The 21,363-nt window shown below is 41.3% G+C and overlaps 1 protein-coding gene across 1 annotated transcript in view; it reads left to right on the top strand.

Annotated features, from left to right (window-relative positions):
* The first annotated feature begins 684 nt into the window (after positions 1 to 684).
* Positions 685 to 21,363, top strand: part of LOC131895666 (protein diaphanous homolog 1-like) — a 31,753-nt gene continuing 11,074 nt past the window's right edge. Inside the window, exon 1 of the mRNA XM_059246144.1 lies at positions 685 to 792. Within this exon, the coding sequence (XP_059102127.1) occupies positions 762 to 792 (31 nt within the window). The 5' untranslated portion in view covers positions 685 to 761. The remainder of the gene's footprint in view (positions 793 to 21,363) is intronic.

Here is a 21,363-nt window from a genome sequence, read left to right as displayed (position 1 = left end):
TATAAGATTATACCAATTCATACTCCCACTAAAAGTAAGAAATGATCAAAATTTCTGACAAGGGAAAATATATCTTGTTTTAGTCTGTTTACTTATAAAATTGCACCTAAGGCTTTCCCTCATACATCGGCCCTTCATCTGTACAGCGAGATCAGTGAATGCAAAGATGCCTCTTGTTCTGAACTTCTGGATCTGTTACTTTCTCTCCTCCATTTTCTTACAATTGCTGTCTTTGGCACAGTCGATCATAATCTCTCACTCTTATTTTGACAACTTTCTGTGGTCTTTTGCTGCTGGTCGAGTTGTGTTTTGCCCTCTTTATTTTAGGTATCAATACCAGACAGGAGGACCTGCTGCTTTCTTACAGCTGGTACCTCAGAGATGAAGAGCTAAACTAGGAGGAAACTTTGTAACATTTGCTTGAAGGCTGCTGTTGTAGTTCCAGGGAACACTTACTGGTGGAGATTTAAGGGATGGTGACATCAGATAAAGATAATTTAACTTTGATTCCTTCTAGAGTGCAGGGATCTGAGAATTTGTCAGCAGCAGTGCCCTTCTCCTTTTCGCCACCAGATGGCACATGGACCTCTCTTATTTTTGATGTGTCATTGTTACGCCTGGTTGTGATGCAGTCGCGTTAGGGAGCGGCCCTGCCGCTGTTGTCAAATGCAAACTGCTTATGAGACCGCCCTCTGCTGGTCAGGAGGTTTGTTTGGCTGATCAGGAAAATTAGAGCAAGATGCTGCCTGTCAGATTTTGCCATGTTGCAGAGGGATCTTGTCTCCTGGTGCAGTTAGTATCTTGGTTCTTCAGTTTTTGAAGCGATTAATTTTAAGAGTAGTATCATTGTTTCTTTGTGGGGTGCCGAGGCTGGACAGTATTTGCTTTTTAGTCTGATAGCTTCGTGAAATCAGCCTTCCTTGCAGGGGACTTAAAGGGAGGTGTGTTTTTGTGAATTTGGTAGTTCTCTAGGTATATGTGTGTGACTATATTATAACATATTCATAATCAATTTCTGTCACAGTTTCTACTGAAGAGCTACTTCAAACATGTTAGAACTTACCCACTGGTTATATATTGTATTTTTAAAAACTCCTCACTGTCTGAAGATAATTCCATCTTTACAATTTATTTCTAACTATTTAAACTCTGGTATGTGCCTATATTAAAATATTAGAGATAAGCACAGATTGAAGCTATTATTTAAACCCAGGTTGTCATCTAACATTATGGATTTCAAAAACATTTAAAAAGACCTTTTAAATGCTTCTGCCATCTTGATGCCATTATTCTGTATTTAAATGTCCGCTTGTACTGTTCAGTCTCAAGCTTCAGTGTGCATAAAGATTTAATGAGGGGCATGTTGGAGTTATAAAAGTACTATAGAGCATGCATTCAAACCACACTGTTTGACGTGGTGCATTACTTCAGTGTTTATTTCATTTTTTACTCTGTCTTCCCACTGTCAGTCATAATCTAGAAGCTGCTTCCATTTTTTTCTTTTAGTAGCATTTGATTGCCTGTGTCAGAATAGCTGTACAAGTGTTGTCTTTAAATGGGTGGTATGAAATTAATTAGAAAACAGTTTGTCTAGAGGCATTGTTTCAGAGACACTTGTTTTTATAAAATTCTTTTCTTGCCATCCTTCCATTCAGATCTCAATAGCATCATCGTGGAAGGATGTTTTGAAGTTCCCTGGGGTCAGAGAAGTAGCTGGAAACTTTGGATTAGCGATTGACTAGGTTGGAGAGAGGGTGTCATCACTTTTGTGAAACAGGAAATCAGGATGGAGAGTGTTGGGGCCCTACAGGCATAGCTCCTGTGCAAGTTTGGCTGCTCTCTTGCTATGGAAACCTGGAGTTGGAGAGCAGAGATGTAATCATGAGAAAGAACAGTGTCTCCAGTAAGTGTGGTAGCAGAACTGGGCTGTGAAAGAGAGTGATATGGGGCATTCTTGCTACCTGTTGGAGCCCAAAGCTGCTGCCTTGGGAAAACACACTGATCTGAAGAACCCTTAACCCTGTACTCTTTAAGAATTCTTGAGTCTGAAGCAAATTGCTTGCTGTTACTGGACCAGTGTTTCAGCAACAGGTTTGGAGAGTGTTTCTATTGACTGTTTGCTCTGGGGCGTTTGTGCTTTTATCTGTTTATCAGCATGGGTGGCACAGGAATTTCATTGCTGAAGACCCTGTAAGACCACCTCATTCTTACCCAGTCTGTTACCCCATTCTCCCTTTCCCACCTCTAGAAGTAATCATGTTTTCATTCTTAATTCTGTTTCAGGTTTTAAAAATGCAGTTATAAGCAAATACAAATATGAATTTTGTCCTTCCTGCATTACCAAAAGATAACATTCTGTCTATGTTGTCCTGTACCTTGATGCTGTCTTCAGGATTATTTATGTAAAAATCTTAGTCACTTAAATCCTAAGTGTTATCGTAAACACAAGAATATAACAGAAATAGAGGACTAAAATAACCTTTCTTTTTTGAAATGCTGGTGACATTATTATCCCACTTGCTCCAGCTCCAGCTTGAGTTTGGCCTCCTGTTCTCTGTACATCCTCTTATGTAACACCCTTTTCTAAGTAGCTGCCCACACCAACTCTATAAATGTACAGCAACTCATCCTGGGGCCTTGCGGCCATCATGGCATGGAAGGGAGAGACCAAAATTTTCTGCAGGGAGGACTTCCAGATTATCACCTGAGCATGATCCTGAGGCAGGGGCAGAGCTTTGGGTCACTGACTCAGGGACACCCCTCCATGGTATAGTGTGGCACTCCAGGGGAAAGGACTAGTGTATCTCATTGTTTTCTTGCTTTTATCTCAGTTTTTTGTTTCCTTAAAAAAAAAAAAAATTATTCTTTCTGGATTTCTTTACACATATCTAAGATAACGTGCTTTGATTATATTCTCCTGCATCACCCTCTTTTATCCCTTCCTGCTCAATTCCTCCTTCTTCTTCCCAGCAAGGCCCCTTCTATTTTTATGTCTTTCTGTTTGTGGCCCATTGCATTTAATTAGCCTTCCCCGTGTGAACATTTGTCCTTAAGATTAATTGCTCTAGAATGTAAGTGTCTTGTAATTGTACCACCTTAGAACTCTTACCCATAATCAGGAAGAATGTTTGTGGCATGTTGTTCATGGGGAAACAAGAAGCAAATTATGAATACCCTTCTTACAGCTGTTTTATAGGGGGATATGTAGAAATAAAAGAAGGGCAGGTGCCAGAAGACTGTTAAGAACACTAGAGGTTTGTTTGGGTTTTTTCCCCCCAAGACAGTTTGTCTGTGTAACAGCTCTGGCTGACCTGGAACTCACTTTGTAGACCAGTCATCCACCTGCCTCCCAGTGCTGGGATTAAAGGTGTGAAAAATACTAGATTTTTGTAAAGTGTTCTAAATAGATTTTTTTCCCCTGTAAATTTACTATAATGTGGTGACATTCTTTTTATAATAAGGAGAAACGAATTTGAAGGAAAAATGACCATTGCTCAGGATGCTTGAACAGGAGTTTCTAGAAGTGCTTGCGTCCAGTTACTGTCTACAGAGCAGTATTGTCCATACTTCATTGTCCATACTGACCCTGGCTTAAGTTAGCTTCTCTTTGAAAAAAATCAGATTACAGCATATCAAGCTTTTGTTTTCTTGAGGATCCCCTGGAACAAGGGAATCCCACTTAAATGAAGGGACCCTTTTCTGCAGAGTGGAATGGAACCATTTTCCCCTCCTGATCCTACTGTAATTCCAACTCTATAATAAGAATCAGTGGATTTTCTTTTAAATTTATTAGATTAAGGGTGTATGTACATTTCTATTGTCAAGAAAACCTGCAAAAAAATCTTTCCAGGAAGAATGTCCCTATTTTCCTATTCTGCTTGCATTGTTCATTTCAGCCACGGGGTGTGCGCAGTTGAGCCATTTTGGCTCAGGTTCCAGATTGTGAGGTCAGAGACTAGGGATTGGAGGAGAAGATCAGGTGACTTTCAGTAAGCTGATGACGGGGGGGGGGGGGGGGGGGGGGGGGGGGGGGGGCTGCCCCTCATCTCCTCCCCTTCTCCACCCTTTCCTGGCTTCCAGCTCTGGAACAAAGAAGGAAAAAAAAAAACCCAGCAATATGATGAAAACCAGCAGCTGCTGCTGCAGACTCAGGCTGGGGGCTGGGTGTTTACTCCATCTGTCTCTTTGTTTTGTTCCTACCCTGTTACTTCCCTTCCCCTGAGGCCCAAATAAAACAGAATAATATTTCTAGACTCCTTTGTTAGAGAATGGTTTAGAAATCTGCAGTTTGCTCCATATTTAGGTGTGTGTAGGTGAAAATGGCAGAGATAAAATTACCCTGGAGCACCTAAAAAAAGATGCAGCCGCGGCCCTGCTTGTTCTGTTTCAGGCAGGCTGCCTTTTTCCTGTCAGATGGGCACGTCACCATTTCTGCAGGGCCTGTGCGTGTCAGTTTATGTCTAACCACAGACCTCACCATTTCTGCAGGGCCTGTGCCTGTTAGCTTAGTCTATGCTTAACTACAGGATTAATATGTTTTTTGCTTATTAAAATCTAATAGCAAGTGAATACCATAGTGTAGCCTGAGCCCCGCTGGATCAGAATCTCGCACTTGCTGCAGGAGTGAGTGTCTTCTAGGGACGGTTGTGCTGCAGCTCCACTGTCCTTTGTTCACCAGTGAGCAGGGTCCTGGTTTCTCAGTGCATGTCAGGGGAAAAGTGAGATGTAGGGCAATATGTAGGTTAAAATAGAGTTTAGAAATAGGTCAGCCAGTACTGACTGGACTTTATAAATCCTGATTCAAACAAACTATAAAATAAGACAAAATTATTGTGATGATGGTATGTTGGGTATTTTAAAAGTCAGTCTTTTAGAACTACATACTGAAATGTTTACAGATATATATGACTGGGATCTCTAAGTAGGCAGGGACATTAGTAAAAAAGAATTGGAACAGTGGTTTATCATTGTTAGAGTAGCTTTATTATCTTACTCTATTTGGGGATATTTATTTATTTTTCCCATAATACATCTTTTGAGAAAGGAAAAGTGCTTTGTACCTAACACCTTGTTTTTGATGCCTTTTTACTCACCCTAGCCTACTGGTCCCTTGCGTTATCCCAGTCCTATCCCATCACTGACGTGCAGAACCCTTGCGTGGGGAGGTGCCTGTCCTTCCAGTCCCTGCCCACCCACACCCAAGCAGAGCTTTTCTCCATACTCCCTGAGTCACTGTTCTGGGTGTGATGGGAACGGTCTGTGAGAAAGTTAGTGACTATCGTGTCTGAGTGACCATGTGAAGTACCCAGACTCCTACCTGCTTTTCTGCTTCTCCTTCAGATTTTCTCTGCCTCTTCTGCCCAACTCTCTGCATCTGGTTCTTAGGCATTCTGGCTAGCTTTATCTTTGTCCTTTGAGTTTATCTATTTCTGCTGGTTTGTCTTAACGCATTCTCACAGCTTACACTTCTGTAATGACTTATCTGTGGGGTTTAGCAAATAAGTGCATGTTTTTTGTCAAGAGCTCAGTGATGATGATCTGGTCACCCCTGGGCGTGGATAACTGCTGTTCAGTTGGCATACTGTTTTCCCCTACTGTGGTGCATATTTATAATAGCTTTAAAGTGCTAGATTTTTTCATGTAGATTTAACTATAAGGGATATAAACTGAAAATTCTTTACATGGACAGTATCTCATTTAGATAGACAGAAGATGGACTCTCCTCATCTTCTCAGAATCAGTTTATGTGGAGCCTAATAGATAACCTACTATGTGGTGGGTAGACTTAGTGATTCAGTGGCTATGTTACCATCCCAGGAATTTTGTTGTTGTTTCTCATGGGTATCATAAGATATTCTAGTGTTTCAAATATGCCTGGGACATTTTGGTTCTTTTACAAAGATCCAATTTTGTGAAGGAGATTATAGTGGTACCAAAGTCCACCTGTCCTATTGTGTTTTGTGGTGAACCTGCTGCCCTCTGTCTCCTGAGTGCTGGGGTTAAAGGTGTGTACTCACACTTCTGGCTCTCTACCTGAGTTTTTAGTATTTTGGCCCCAGTGCTTATGATCACATCCCTGGCCTCAAACACGTTAGGCCTCAAATTGCATGCTTGACTCTACTTGACTTTTAAAAAATGCCTGTGGTGCTTCTGTGCTAATGTGTTTATGTACTACCATGATCTCACATTAGACATTGGATAAATAGCATGTGTAAGTATTGGAAACCATTAGTGATAGTGGTTCACTAATATTTGATGTTTCAGCTTTTTCCTCCTTTCATGTTTGTTTTCTTACCATAGAGTATCTGACTTACTCAAGAGAGAGTGTTCTCTGTGGAATAGAAGCCAATGCCTTATCTTGGGCAGAGGGAGTAGTGTTTCATCCTGAGTACGCGACTGAAAATTAATTCGGGTGGAGTTGCTTTATGACAGCCTGCACCTTCTATTGTGGATGTAACTGGTTTTCCAGCCAGTCTGTTTCTCAAAGGTGTTTTCCCAAAGTTGCTTATTCTGTCTCACTTACTCATTCCCACCTGCAATCCTTAAGAACCTAGTTTCCCAGATGTCGGGCAACTCCCACTCCTCCATTTCCTGTTTGTGGTTTTCATTGAGAGAAGCCCAGAACAGGAATTCCTGGGGCAGTGATGGCTACAGCTGTGGGACTTGGGGGAGGGGGACTAGCTCATTGCTGAAGTTGTGTGCTATGGAAGGACTTCCTTCCTCTCTGTAAGCTCTTAGAAACTGTTACTAACCGTGACTGAGCAATAACTGTGTCTGCTCACTTTGTGCCTTGACTCTGTCTTTAGATCCTGAAAAAAATGAAATATTTACCCCTTTGTACCTTAATCTCTGCTCCTTGAAATTTGAGTCCAACATAGATATCTAGAATTGTAACAGAAATGATCTGTCCTCTTAGGATTGTTTTGATGCAAAATGTCAAGAAAGGGAAAAAAAAAATGGGGTCCCTGTGTTGGACAGCAGGGGGTGCCCTTTCTCTTCCCTTCACTGCCTGGCACTCCCTACTGCATTCAGCCATTTTAGACAGATGGTTTTTGCCCCCAGCTAACTCCATTTTGTGTCGATGACGCAGGAAAATAAAAAAGGCTAGGAAAGGAGGAGTCTGGGGGAGGGAGAAAGACCGGCTGGGGCACAGCTATAGGCTGAACCCGTTACTCAGCAGAGGCTCACCAGGGACACACCTTGCGCAGGCTGCTTGCCTGCATCTTGAGCAATCGATGCAGCAAGTCCTTGCCAGCTGAGCAGAGAGCAAAGTGGATGCCTGCTAGCAGTGACAGGATGCTGGTTGCTGAGACAGCATAGCTCCTCTTCATCTAGACTCTTGGGTCTGCATTTACATGTTTCTGATAGTTGCCTGGAAAGAATCAATTATCCTCATAAATCCAGGAAACATTTTCATTTAAAAATGTTTTTAAATGAATGTACACATATGTATAAAGAGCCATGCAAACCATTCTTGATTATTTTTAGAAATCAAAGATGTGGGCTGGAGAGATGGCCCAGCACTTACGTTCTTGCAGAGGACCCAGATTCGTTCCTGGACCCGTGTCAGGTAGCCCACCAGTGCCTGCAGTTCCACTCCAGGGGATTGGAAGCCTCTGGCTTCCACAGGCACCAGCACTCACATAATTAAAAAGAAGGGAAATCCTTTATTTAAAAGGAAAAACACTGGCCGGGCAGTGGAGACGCATGCCTTTAATCCCAGCATGTGAGAGTCAGAGGCAGGTGGATCTCTGTGAGTTTGAGGCCAGCCTGGTCTACAGATTGAGTTCCAGGACAGCTAGGACTCTTACACAGAAACCCTGTCTCAAAAGGAAAAAAAAGAAAAACACACAGCTATGTATCCATCACTCAGTTTAAATCAGTCTTACTTTACAAACCTGTATCAACCCCTTCTTTCCGCTTATTACCGGTGAATGCCAGCTGAGCCTGTCATTTCAACATTAAGTAGTTCAGAATGTGTGCACTTCTCGTGTCACGTGTAGATTACTTGCTATCAAAATTTTATCAGATTTATTTAAAAACTTCAGTTCTTCATCCCTGATCTGGAACAGGTGACATTGTAGACAGCATGTCCTTGAATTTAAAAGAATTCACATAGATGGACCCATCTAGGAGTTTCTGTTAAAGTTATTGGTTATTTATTTCTCTATTGCTTGTTTGAACTTTTTCGTTAGTGGGTATGGGAGATGGCCCAGTTAGTAGAGTGCCTGCTGCACCCGCAGGAGGGCCCTAGTTGATACTCAGGAGTCACGTTTGAAAATGAGGCTGGTTGTCATGGTGACAGGAGTTTGTAATCCCAGCCCTGGGGAGGTGGAGAGAGATGGTTTCCTGGTGTTCATTGGACAGACAGCCTAGCCTGATTGGTGAGTTCCAGGCCAAGTGAGAAGCCTTGACTCAAAAAACAAGATGGCCAATCCCTGAGGAGTGATGCTGTGGCTGATATCTGCTTGGTGTCCACAGTTACACACAGGATCACACACATTTTTGCTTAGAGTACAAAATGAGTTCCATCATGACATTTTCGTGTGTATGTGTGTATATTTTATTTTATTTACACTTACTCTCCATTGTCGCCCTCCCGCACTGTCCCCCATTTCCTGTGTGGATGAGAATATTTGTCTCCACCCCCACAAGTGCCCTTTCTTGTTCTTCTCTCCTCTCTCTGCTTAGACCCCTCCTTCCATGTAGTCCCCCATCTTACTTCCATGGTATACGTATATTTGTAAAATACAGTTTCTGCATATGAAAGGGAAGGCCATTTGTCTTTCTCAGTGGCTTAGTTCACTTAAATTGCTTAAATTTATGTAGAGCTCTACATCGTATTCTCTGGTTGTTATTGTTTTTATGGTGTTATTTTTAATATTATGTCATATTCTGTCCTGTGGCTATGTTATGTTTCTTGTAGCCGGTTTTTATTTTATTAGGAGCTTTCAGTGGCTATTGATTGATAAATAAAGCCAGATTTTTCTTCTTGGGTTCTACTACCAAAAAAAAAAATATTTGCTATCATCGACTGTCTGACATTTAAATTTCTCAATTACTACATAGTAGTTTTTATCAATTCGTTTATTTGAATCAAAGGCAACAATAAACAAAGCCTACAAACTATATGGTTGGTAGATGTGGGCTCCTTTTCAGCTTTACTGCCTTTTTTGTTTGTTTGTTTTTGTTTTTTGAGACAGGGTTTCACTGTGTTGTGTAGCCTTGGCTGTCCTGAATCTCACTCTGTAGACTAGGCTGGCCTCAAACTCGCAGAGATCTGCCTGCCTCTGCCTCCTAAGTGCTGTTGCTACCTTCTTTTTAAATAGTGAATATTAAATGTATATGTCACTGGATCTAATAAGAATATTTTCATGTAAGTTTGTCTTGCACCATTTTTTAGCTTTTGTCTTTATAATTTACTTATAGACTTTTAAAGGAAAGGTGGAGGCTGTCTTAGGTTGAGATTGAAAATGTACACAGTTAGACTTCCCTTTTTCACAGAGCAGAGCTTTTGAACCGAAGGGTATTCCGAGGATCTGTTGGAGAAGGTTCAGGATGCAACAGAGTAAGTCTCTCCTTCCTGCAGAGGGAGAAAGGACTAGACTCCGTTTGCTCCTGGCCAGATAGCCTGTTACCACCTAGAAAAGTTTTTAGACTGCTTTCAACACAGACCATGGCCATAGAGATGAACCATGATTTTTCTTAAGAATTCAAGCAGGCCTTTTAAGCTTTGAGAATGTGTATGTACCCACTATAAATCACTGTCTCCCTGGGGTGGATGGTTCCACACCCTTAGCTTTTTCTCCCAGATGCTGCTTGTACTTAAACATCTGCTTGATAAGAGCTAAAGAGCTAACAATACTTGATGGACTATTTTACAGAGAGCACATAGTATCCTGTGTGTTTGTCATAACTTTTTCATAGCTTTTGGACTGTATTTCCACTCCACCCCGTGTTCTTTTTGGTGATTTTTGAGACTAACTCAAAGGCAGACGATGAGATGAAACCTCTTGCTTGATGCAGTCTTTCTCGACTTTTGACATGAGTGACATTCCTGCAGCTGTCGCTGACAGTTCATCCCTTTGCTCTAGGGAAGAACGCAGCAGCAGGGAGGTTGTAGATGGAGAGCCAGCAGGCGTCTCCAGTCTTTGGAGACCAGGCTGGCCCTGTTCTGAGTTTGGAAGCTGTAGATCTCACTCTGAAAGGACTTAGAATCAGCTGAAGAAGTCAGTGTGGCAACAGCTGGAAACATGAAAACAAGGAGTCAGCTAAGTGATAACGCGCACGTGTGTGTGTGTGTGTGTGTGTGTGTGTGTGTGTGTGTGTGTGTGTTTTAAAGAGTCGGTCTTTGCAAAGATTTTTCCTTCTCTCTTTGCTGAGCTGATACCTTTTAGTAGGAGGTGTGATTATCATGGGCTTCCATCCTTAAATAGATAAAGCTGGGACCCACAGTCCTGGCAAGGTTTTACATTAGGTGCAATAATACCTGTATAATTCCTAATAAGCCGGCGGTGGTGGTGCACGCCTTTGATCCCATCACTCAGGAGGCAGAGGCTGTGAGTTCGAGGCCATCCTGGTCTACAGAGTAAGTCCCAGACAGCCATGGCTGTTACATAGAGAAACCCTGTCTCAAAACAAACAAACAAACAAACAAACAAACAAACAAATTAACGCTCCATTTTTGGAGCAGGGCTGGGAAAGTGGCGTATGATGGTGTTTTGTAGGTTCTTTTGTATTGTGACAGTTTACCATTGGTTGTCAAAGTCCTTTTCAAGTCATTGTGAAAGCTGAACCAGAGCTGGCTAAGGATGTGAACATGTGGATGAGACATAATACCCAGAGCCATGCCTGTCTCACAACATCCTGGTGGATAACAGTTTTAGAAGATAACATATCTTCTACATTCTATCATTCTACAGATCAAACTATTTGTTTTCCTTTGTAGTCTTTGCCTGTGCTGAATATATAACATGTTTGGTGAAGTGGGGGTAGTTTGGTGAAGTGGGGGTATATCTTGATTGAAGTGTAAAAATCATATGTGTATGGGTCAATAAACTTTTTAAACTGAAATTTAAATCTGTGTAATCAACATCTAGATGAAGAATCAGAACATTACCAAGGCCTACGTGCCCCAAAAATCCCCTTTGTTGATAATTGATCACCCACCCCCGACCCAGAGTACCTGCTATCCTAACTTCTAACGTCACAGGTTCCTTTTACATGGCTCCTATTTCCACAGTCTATGTTCTTATTTGCTCCTCTGACAGTATGTATTAATTATTTTCTTTAGAATCACTTGCTCAGCACCACTTTGAAAAAGCAGAACACTAACTACATAAATTCAATACCTGTCTGCACCAAGGCTGCTTAATTAATTTGTCCCATACTTCTTAACTCTGTCTGTTCCAGCTGTAACCTTTGGCCATGCCTCCATCTCTTATCTGGAACTCTCCTCTCCTCTTACTTTTTTAACCTCACTGCCAGCCATTGTCTGCTGTACATTAAAACTGTAACTAATGAACGTGGGGCTGGTACTCATGTTCTTACCACCCTTCCCTCTCTTTCCTTCAGATGATCCTTTGGTTCTTTTAATGTTTAGTTTCTTGCTATTAAATAGGACAAAACCACAAAAAACTACAAGGGATGGTACAACTTATGGAACTGCCATACAGTGAAGACCATTATAAACTATATGTCACTTACTTTCTGGAGACCCTTAGAACTATGACTAACCTTCCCAGGAAGCAGCTACCCTGATTTGTATAATAATCCCTGAAGTTTACATTTATGAACACTGTAGTTTGTCTATGGTTTTTTCCCCTTTTATTAGCATGTATAACTTAGATGTATTAGTGGATTCATTCTGGCGTTTCTGTACATACATTGTGCATTCATAATGTTCATCCAACCTCATGTCCTCTCTCCCCTCTCCACTCCCTCCTTCCCGGTCCCTAATAGACCACCTTCTATTTTCAGGTTGTATCTTTTTTGTTTTTTGCTTTTTTAAGTTCTTAAAGAAAAACTCTACTTATCTCTTTTGTGTCTGGCTTATTTCATTCAGTATGTCCTCTAGTTCTTTCTGTTTTCCCGAAGATGACAGGATTTCATTCTTAGCCTGTGGTTTTCCATTGTCCCCCTTCCTCTGCAGGCTTCTCTTCTCTGAATTCATTTGCTGTAAAGCTCTGTCCTTGGTTTGTGGGGTCCTGTCTTGTGGATTTTGTGCTTGTTTCAAATAGCGCGTGCTTTTGTTCGCTGCATCTGCTGGGAAGTAGTAATTGGAGCTGAAGAATTAATCAGATCAGGCTGTATTTACTTGGTTGGTTTTTTTCCAAGATATCTTCGTAGTGGATACTGGGTTCTGTAAATCCTTCTCTTGAGAAGGCACATTCTATCTGATTGTCCCTTCTGTGTTGTTAGCACCTGTTCCTGGATACATAGGATGGTGTAGTAGTGAAGATTGCAAATACAAGGATTTCTTATATATTCTAAATATCAGTTATGTGTATTCCAGGTGTCTTCTCTGTTTCTTCAATTTGTGTTTGTGTTGTTTTTAATCATGTCTTTATAAACAGATGTTCTTGTAAAGAGCTTGGGGTTATCAATCTTCACATGTACAATTAATGAATGGTTTAGAAGTCTTGGGAACTGAATCCAGGGCTTCAAGCAACTTTAAGTGTCCAACCTTGCCTTCCACCCTGTTTGAGACAGGGTCTCTTGCTCACTGCTGCTTACACCAGACTAACTGACCTGCAAGCTTGTGGGGATTCTCCCGTGCCTGTCATCCCTCTATGGGAGAGCTGGAACATACACTAATGTGTCCCAGCTTTATTTGGGTTCTAGAGAACCGAACTCAGGTCCTCATGCTTGCATGGACATCTCCGTTGAGGCATCCCCTCAGCCTGCTCCTCTACTTTTTTTTTTTTTTTTTTTTATGAGCCAAGATTTTTTTATTTATTCATTTCTTGCATGTGAAGTACTCTTTGATGACATTCTTGCCCTGAGACTTGACTGAATCCTTAACCATTACACAACTGCAACCAACAACTGCTTTCCTGGATTCTCCTTGCTCCGATTTTACAGAGGCTACCCATTTCCCTAGTTTCTTGTTGTCTTCCACCTTAATTAGGTTGATCTGGTGCTCAGCACAAAGTGCCTCCACCAACGTGGCATGCATAGGCTCATTACAGTTGGATGCGAGCACACAGAGATGGGCCTGGCACTTGTCTAAGGCCTTGGCAGTTCGTGTATACCACATGTTAGGCCATCATGTCACTTGGTGTTTGGTTTTTGGTTTTTCAAGACAGGGTTTCTCTGTGAATCCCTAGTTGTCCTGGAACTTGCTCTGTAGGCCAAGCTGGCCTAGAACGTAGAGATCCACTTGCCTCTGCCTCCCGAGTGCTGGAATTAAAAACATGTGCCACCACTGCCCTGGGGTATTTTTCTAATTTGTTGAATTTTTGCATGAAGTTAGAGGCATTCATTATTTATAATGAATAATTTATAATGATTTATAATAATTTATAATGAATAATTTACTTCTTTAAATATTTGAAATACAAATAGCTGGTAAGTCACCTGGGTCAGCTAAGAAATCTTTTAGTGTGTGTGAGTATTTTCCCTGTGTGTATGTCCCTGCACAGCATGAGTGCAGTGCCCATGGAGGCTGGAAATAGATGTGAGATCCCCTGGAACTAGAGTTACAAAGGGTTGTGAGTTGCTATATGGGTGCTGGGAATTGATCCAGGTTCTCTAGAAAACCAGCTCCTAGAAAAGTGCTTGTATCCACTGAGCTTTTCTTCAGCCCCAACTAAGAAGATTTTAAGCTTTATTTCATGGTAATAGCTCAATTTTAATTTTTCTCACTAAGTTTTGTTATGTTCTACTTTTCTAGAAGGTTGCCTATTTTATCATATATATTGTATATATTTCACATAAACTTTATCTTAGTACTCCAGGCATACTTAGTTCAGTCCTGGATTTTCAGTGCTGGGGGACTAAACCCTCATATATGCTAGGCAAAACTCTGCCACTAAGCCACCCATTTTAGATATTGATGACTTGTACCTAATTTATCTGTAGTACCCCCTTCACTGTAAATACTAATCATTTTTACCAGAGACTGTTGGATTTATGGTCCTTTATTAAAAATAATAATTTTCACTTTGTTAAGCTCTTCAGTAGAGTTTATGCGTTCAATTTTTCCCCTTTAGTTTAACTTTACTGTTCTCAGTCTAATTTCCTTTTTTAAGATTTATTTTTGATTTATGTGTATGTGGATATAGGTGGAATATGTGCACAGAAGTACTGGTGCCCTAGGGGCCCAGAGGCATTGAATCCCCTGGAGCTGGAATTTCAGGAGGTTATAAGCTGCCCCTAGAACTCTGGTCCTCTGTAAGAGCAGTTCATGCTATTGCTGCTGAGCCACCTTCCCACCCTCAGGTGCTCCCTTAGCTTTAAGCACCCCCTCCTTGCCCCTGTGTACATTTGAGACCGTAAGTTTTTGTTTAAATTACTTTTTAGGGGTGTCCATTTACTTTTGGTAGAAAATGTCTTAGTTTGCTGGGGCTGCAGTAGCAGAGAAGTGGACATCAGTTGTTTAAACAGCAGTTGATATCTCAGATGGAATTGACTGAGGCGTTTCTCCTTGGTTACAGATAACCACCTTCTTACTGTGTTCTCATTTTATTTATTTATTTGGTGAGAACACCAGGCAGGTTGGATTAGGGACTATCTGAATAGAAAATTTAAATTCACAAATGCGGTCACATGCTGAGGTTTGGGGGTTTAGGGCTTCCTTATGCTAATTTTAGGAGAACAAATTCAGTTCATAGCAGGAAGTAGTTCTGTCATCATTTGATTGTATAAGTTTTCTGATTTTCTTTTTAATGGGTTATTTATGGGTGCTTAATTTCCACGTATATAGAATATATTTGTTTCCTGTTGCTCGTTAAGAAAAAAAATGACCACAGATTTAGTGACTTAAAACAATGCAAATTTTTTATCTTTTAAAAAGCCCCAAGGAGCCGGGCGGTGGTGGCGCACGCCTTTAATCCCAGCACTTGGGAGGCAGAGGCAGGCGGATTTTTGTGAGTTCGAGGCCAGCCTGGGCTACCAAGTGAGTCCCAGGAAAGGCGCAAAGCTACACAGAGAAACCCTGTCTCGAAAAACCCAAAAAAAAAAAAAAGCCCCAAGGAATTATCTTTCAGTTCTGGAGGCTGTAAGTCCCAAAGTCAAGGTGTTGGCAGGGCTATGTTCCTTCTGGAGTCTCTAGAGAACAGTGTTTCCCTGGCTTTTCCAGCAGTCTGTGTTCTCTGACTGAGGGCTAATGTTAATGCTAAAGATGGGAGGAGAGAGACTACGAACCCAAATCATCATGACCAAATTAATTAAAGCAAGTTTTTTATTCCTGTACATGGGCTGCCTCTCCTAAGGCAGAATTTGAGAGGTCAGCATTGGATGTGAGGGAGACAAGGTTTTTATAGCTCAAAGGTAGGGGGTTTACAAATGGAGGATTTGATGAGCAAAATGGGCCAGTTACAGAAGCAAAACACAAGCATAACAAGTTAGTCCTAATAACCTCCTGAAACAAAGATGTGGTTGCGAGGTAGTCATAACAACAGGGAGTCATAACAACATAGTCATAGGGGGCTCATAGGACCTTTTGAAACAAAAGTAAGTTTGCAAGATGGTTATAAACAATTTTGTTTTGTTTTTCGAGACAGGGTTTCTCTGTGTAGCTTTGTGCCTTTCCTGGAACTCGCTTTGTAGACCAGGCTGGCCTCGAACTCACAAAGATCCACCAGCCTCTGCCTCCCAAGTGCTGGGATTAAAGGCATGCGCCACCACCGCCCGGCCAACTTCTTTAAACAAAGACACAATGGCCATTCCTGGAGCAGTCTGTACAGAACCATTTGTAGTTAAGGTTACAGGTGGAGCATAGCCCAATCCTGGAGAAACAGAGGTTTAATCATAAACAGGAAAGAACCTAGTTTGTCTTTACTATAAGATGGCTTTTAAGCCTAGGATGGAGGCAGGCTGGTTCTTCAGTCCTTCCCTCTTGAAAGACACAGCAAAGAATCCTCAACTTTGACGGACCTCTGCTTCTGTATTTTCATCTCTAACTCTTGTCTTGCCCTTCTGTCTTCCTCTTACTCTTTTAATATATTGAAACTACCTAGATAATTCAAAATAATACTCTGATCTCAAGATGTTTAAATTATTCATGCCTACACAGCCCCTTTTGCCTCATAAGCCTCATGGCTTCCAGGGATTAGACTTGAGGATATCTAGCTAATGGTACGATAGTTGGTGCTCTTGTGATTTTGATCTTTAGGAATTAGTAGTTTTCTTTGTGCCTTACAGTGTCATAAGCATTATAAATGTGTTGTGTGCTCTTGGAGAGTATGTGCATGTCTCTTCAGTTCCTTCATAGTAAGTTCCAGTCCAGCCTAGGCTACAGACCAAACCTCAAGGGCCTGGGGAGGGGAATGTATTGAGCAGAAAGCAAGGAAAGGGAACAGCCCTAGGCTTTTTATTATAGTTAGAGATGCAGCCAGGATGGGAGTTCCTTCACACAGACAAACCTAGCAGAGTTCGGAGCTTCTTTTATTGTGCCAAAGGAGGGAGCAAGTGTTAATTATCACTCTTTCCATTGTGTACAACGTGGAAGGGAAAGGGAGAGGTGAAGTTACTGAGTCCACAGTCAAAAGTAGACTCAACCTTCATTTTTTATTACCTTGACATTAACAGAGTGGATTTGTCTGATATGTCCTTGTAGTTAGATTGAGGTTATATGCATTTGGTGTTTAAGATTATGATTAAAGATACATTGCTAGGTGCATACAAATCCAAATTCTTACATTTAATGAACTATACCATTTTATAGTTTAAAAGTTCATATCTCTTCTACTCTGATTTTTTTAGTCTTCGTTTAATGTTAATGCAACTTCCTTTAGCTAGGATTTGTGTAGTATAACTTTATACTTTTTCATCCTTTTGAATTTAGCCTTTATCTGTATTTAACCTAGGAAATTTTCTAAATCAATCCCCCCCCCCCCCCCCCCCCGTGTGTGTGTGTGCACGCACACACACACCTCAGAGGACAGCCTTGCATGTTGACCTCCACCTTCTGCCTTATTTGAGCCAGGCTCTCTTGTTGTTCCATACTGTTTATGTCAGTCTAGCTGGCTTGCAAACTTCCGAGGGTTCTCCCATCCCCATCTGTTACCTTGCTGTGGAGAACTGGGATTATAGACTCTTGATACCATGTCTGGCTTTGCCTGGATTCTAGGGACCCAGCTCGGGTCCTCACAATGAATGCTAATTGCTTTACCCACTGAGCCATCTCATTGGCCCTAAATAGATTTTTGTCCCCTTATAAACAAGTCCAACTGACAGTTCCGATCTTTATTTATTAAGAATGTATTATATGCCAGGCATTTGACACTAAAGCCTCAACAGAGTATGAAGCAAAATCTTGTCTCCCAGTCTTATGGGAGGAACAAAGATTATTCTAGGGCTGGGAGGGTTTTGCTCCACTGGACCATATCTGATGCTGGCCTTCTGGTGGTTTGACAGAGTCCCCCTGCAGCTGAAGGCACCACATAGCAGAAGACGTGGAATATAGATACAATTGATCTTAATTACAAAATGTTACCTGTTTCTGTCTAACATACTTATTTGAAACACCTGGGCTTAAATCTACCATTGTTTTTTTTTCCCCATGTGTTCTGTTGTTCCATATCGTATGTTGATTTCATCCCATTTAAATTATTTTCTGTTGTCTGATTTGATATCCTGCCTGGCTCCAGAGTCATTTAATTTTTCTTCAGTGTCCAAATCGTTGGGAATTTTCTAGTTACCTTTTAACTGAATTCTGTGGTCAGGTAACATACTTGGAATGATGGCTATGATTGTTATCCTTTGAAATTTGCTCAGGCCTGATATTCACCCAGCATGTTGTAAATCTTGTGCTATATGCTATATATACACAAAAAAGGTATTTTGTCATTTTTGATGTATTATTATCAATTTGTTTTGTTTTGGGGAGGATTTTATGTATTTGTGTACTGGCTGGTTTTATGTCAACTTGACACAATCTAGAGTCATCAGAGAGGATGGAGCCTCACTTGAGAAAATGTCTCCAAAAGATCTGGCTGTAATGCGTTTTCTTCATTAGTGATTGATGTGGGAGGGCCTAGCCCATTGTGGGTGGTACCATCCTGGACTTCTGTAAGAAAGCAGGCTGAGCAAGCCAGTAAGCAGCACCCATCCATGGCCTCTGCATCAGCTCCTGCCTCCAGGTTCCTGCCCTCACTGCTTTTGATGATGAACTATTTTATGAAACTGTGAGTGAAATAAACCCTTTCCTCCCCAAGTTTGCTTTTGGTCATGGTGTTTCATCACAGCAATAGTAACCCTAACTAAGACAGTTTGTTTGATTTACATACAGCCCAGGCCGGCCTTGGTCTCACAGTCCTTTTTTGCCTTAGCCTTTAGAATGCTTGAATTGCAAGTATGTGCCAGCATTTCCAAATGGTTGCTTGTTTTGGTAGTTACTATAATAAGGATGTTAATACTTTCATCTGTTTGTTCCTGTCGGAACATGGTCCAAGAATGGAGACATGAGAAGAATTCTAAGTGCTTGTGAGAAAACTCCAAGAAAACAAGTTAAAAGTATTGTTCTTGGAATATGTTTTCTCACCCTTCTTAAGTGTAGTAGATAAGAGTGAGTTATTATTGCTTGCTGCTGACATTATATGCCTCTATGGAAAAACATGTTTTTGCCATGTGTGATTGTATACAGCTTGTATTCATGAGAACTTTACTTGCGTGATTCTTCTTAACCCTTAGAGTATTAATTGCCCGATGCTCTGAATAAAGTTGGTTATTGCATGAGACTTTAGTCAGATTCATTTTTAGGCTCCATTTTCCCAAGTCCCACCTCCTCTTAAAGTGAACAGTAAGGGCCGGGCGGTGGTGGCGCACGCCTTTAATCCCAGCACTTGGGAGGCAGAGCCAGGCGGATCTCTGTGAGTTCGAGGCCAGCCTGGGCTACCAAGTGAGTCCCAGGAAAGGCGCAAAGCTACACAGAGAAACCCTGTCTCAAAAAACCAAAAAAAAAAAAAAAAAAAAAAAGTGAACAGTAAGCAGTTCCTTTTTTTATTTTGAAACTAAGTTGTTTAATGCATTCAATTTAGAATTATTCTGTCTTCCTTGTGGATTTGCCCTGTATCATTATAACATGAGTTTGTTCAGAGTTATTAGAGAAGATATTTCTGTCTGATACTAGTCTAGCGGCAGCTTTCTTTTTTGCCAATATTTTCTTATAATGGGCATGTCTTCTGCCCCTGTTTCACCCTTGGTATATGTTTCTGTCTTTAACGCATCTCTTGTAAGAAGTGTGTACTTAATATGTTTGGTCAGTTTTCATCTTTTCATAGAAATGCATTTAATTCTTTTGAGCTGGTCTATTCTGCATCTCTGCTTATTTTCTGTTTGATTTTCCTTGTCCTTATTTTCATTCTTGCCTTCTTATGGATTACTTTAAAATTTATTTTGTATTTCTCTTACCTTTTTGCTATCCTTCTAGTGGGTAGCCTAGACAACATGCACATTTGACTTACTATACACTAATAAAAATGATAATTTTCACCATTGTTTGAAATGACATTTATCCTAGTTTGCTTTCTATTGGGGTGATAAGTACCATGACCAAAAGCAACTTGGGGAGGAAAGGGTTCATTTCATCCTACAGCTTATAATCCATCAGGAAGGAAAGTGGAGGCAGGAACTGAAGCAAAGACCATGAAAGAGTGCTGCTTACTGGCTTCTGTTCATGGCTTGCTTAGTTTGCTGCATCATCCAGGACCTCCTGTCCATTGTGGGCTGTTCTCTCCCACATCAGTCATTAATCAGTAAATGCTCCCACAGACTTACCTGCATGCACTCTTAATGGAGGTAATCTCTCAATTAAAGTTCCCTCTTTTCAGATAATCCAGATTTGTGTCAAGTTGACAGAAACTAACTTGCACAATTGACTCCTTCTCAATTTGATACACAAACATGTTACTATTCAACCATTACCTTTCTTGTTTATTTCCAAGATGGCACATTAGTATCATAATATAGTATGCAGTCCAGCTTTTAAAAATCCCACAGTCTTGTAAAAACTCAAGCTATTTAAAAATCCAGGCTATCTTTAGAAATCCAAAGTCTCTTAACTATGGGTTCCTGTGAAATAAGTTTATATACTGATTTCAAAAGGGATGAACCAGGGTATAGTTACAGTCAAAGCAAAACCAAAATTCAGCAGTGTAAATAGCTCAGTGTCTGACATCTGAGACTCACTCATGAATTTCTGAGCTCCAAGGGGCTTGAGTAACCTCATCTCTCCAGCTCTGCCACGCACAGCACACGTAGCTTGTTTCATAGGCTCAGGCTGGCTCCATGCCACACTTGCTGCTGTCCTTGGTGCTCAACCCACAGTCTTGGTATCTCATTCTGAGTCTCCTGCAGCTGAGGCCACGCTTGACCAATGCCTCTCCTGGCTTCTCACAGTGCTAAGCCTCAGCTGCTCTCCATGACCGCTCATGCTTTCCAAACCATTGTCATTTAGGAGACTCTAGACATTGCCAAGTGCAGGTGCTAGTTTGAGATGCAGCCTTTGTCACTCTGGACCACAGCGTCTGTGTGCTGAGGAAAGATTTCCTGGATTTCACCTCAGTGATTCTGGTCTCCTTTTAATCACAGATGATTTTTCAGCCCTGGCTAACCAGTAGCAATTGTCCCAGTAAAGCAAAGGTTTTATTGTAGTGATGCTGGTTTCCTGTTAATCACACCTGATTCTTCAGCTCCAGTTAAACAGAAACCACAGATTCTTAATATAAAATAGTCCAGGAATGACCACAATAGTCTTGAGGGACTTTCAGTCTTCCCTCAAAACTTCACAAGTCAGGTCTCCATAATCTGCGTTTCTCTCGGCACTCAGTGGATTTTTTTTCCAGCCCTTAGCTCCAAAACCCTTCCACAACCCTCCTAAAACCACATGGCCAGCCCCATCACAGTAATCCCACGTTTCTGGTACCAGTTTCTCCTCTAGTTGCTTTCTTTTCTTTTTGGTTTTTCAAGACAGGGTTTCTCTTTATAGCCTTGGCTGTCCTGGAGCTCACTTTGTAGACCAGGCTGGCCTTGAACTCACAGAGATCTGCCTGCCTCTGCCTCCCAAGTGCTGGGATTAAAAGTGTATGCCACCACCACCCAGCTTCCTCTAGTTGCTTTCTGTTGCCAAAATAAAACACTGACCAAAACCAACTTGAGTGGGAGAGGGTTTATTTCATTTTACAGCTTAGAGTCCATCAT

Source organism: Peromyscus eremicus, chromosome 19 (assembly GCF_949786415.1).
Source record: "Peromyscus eremicus chromosome 19, PerEre_H2_v1, whole genome shotgun sequence".
Classification (NCBI taxonomy): domain Eukaryota; kingdom Metazoa; phylum Chordata; class Mammalia; order Rodentia; family Cricetidae; genus Peromyscus; species Peromyscus eremicus.
The sequence above is the reverse complement of the archived record's forward strand: the minus strand, read 5'-3'. Positions and strand labels throughout refer to the sequence as shown.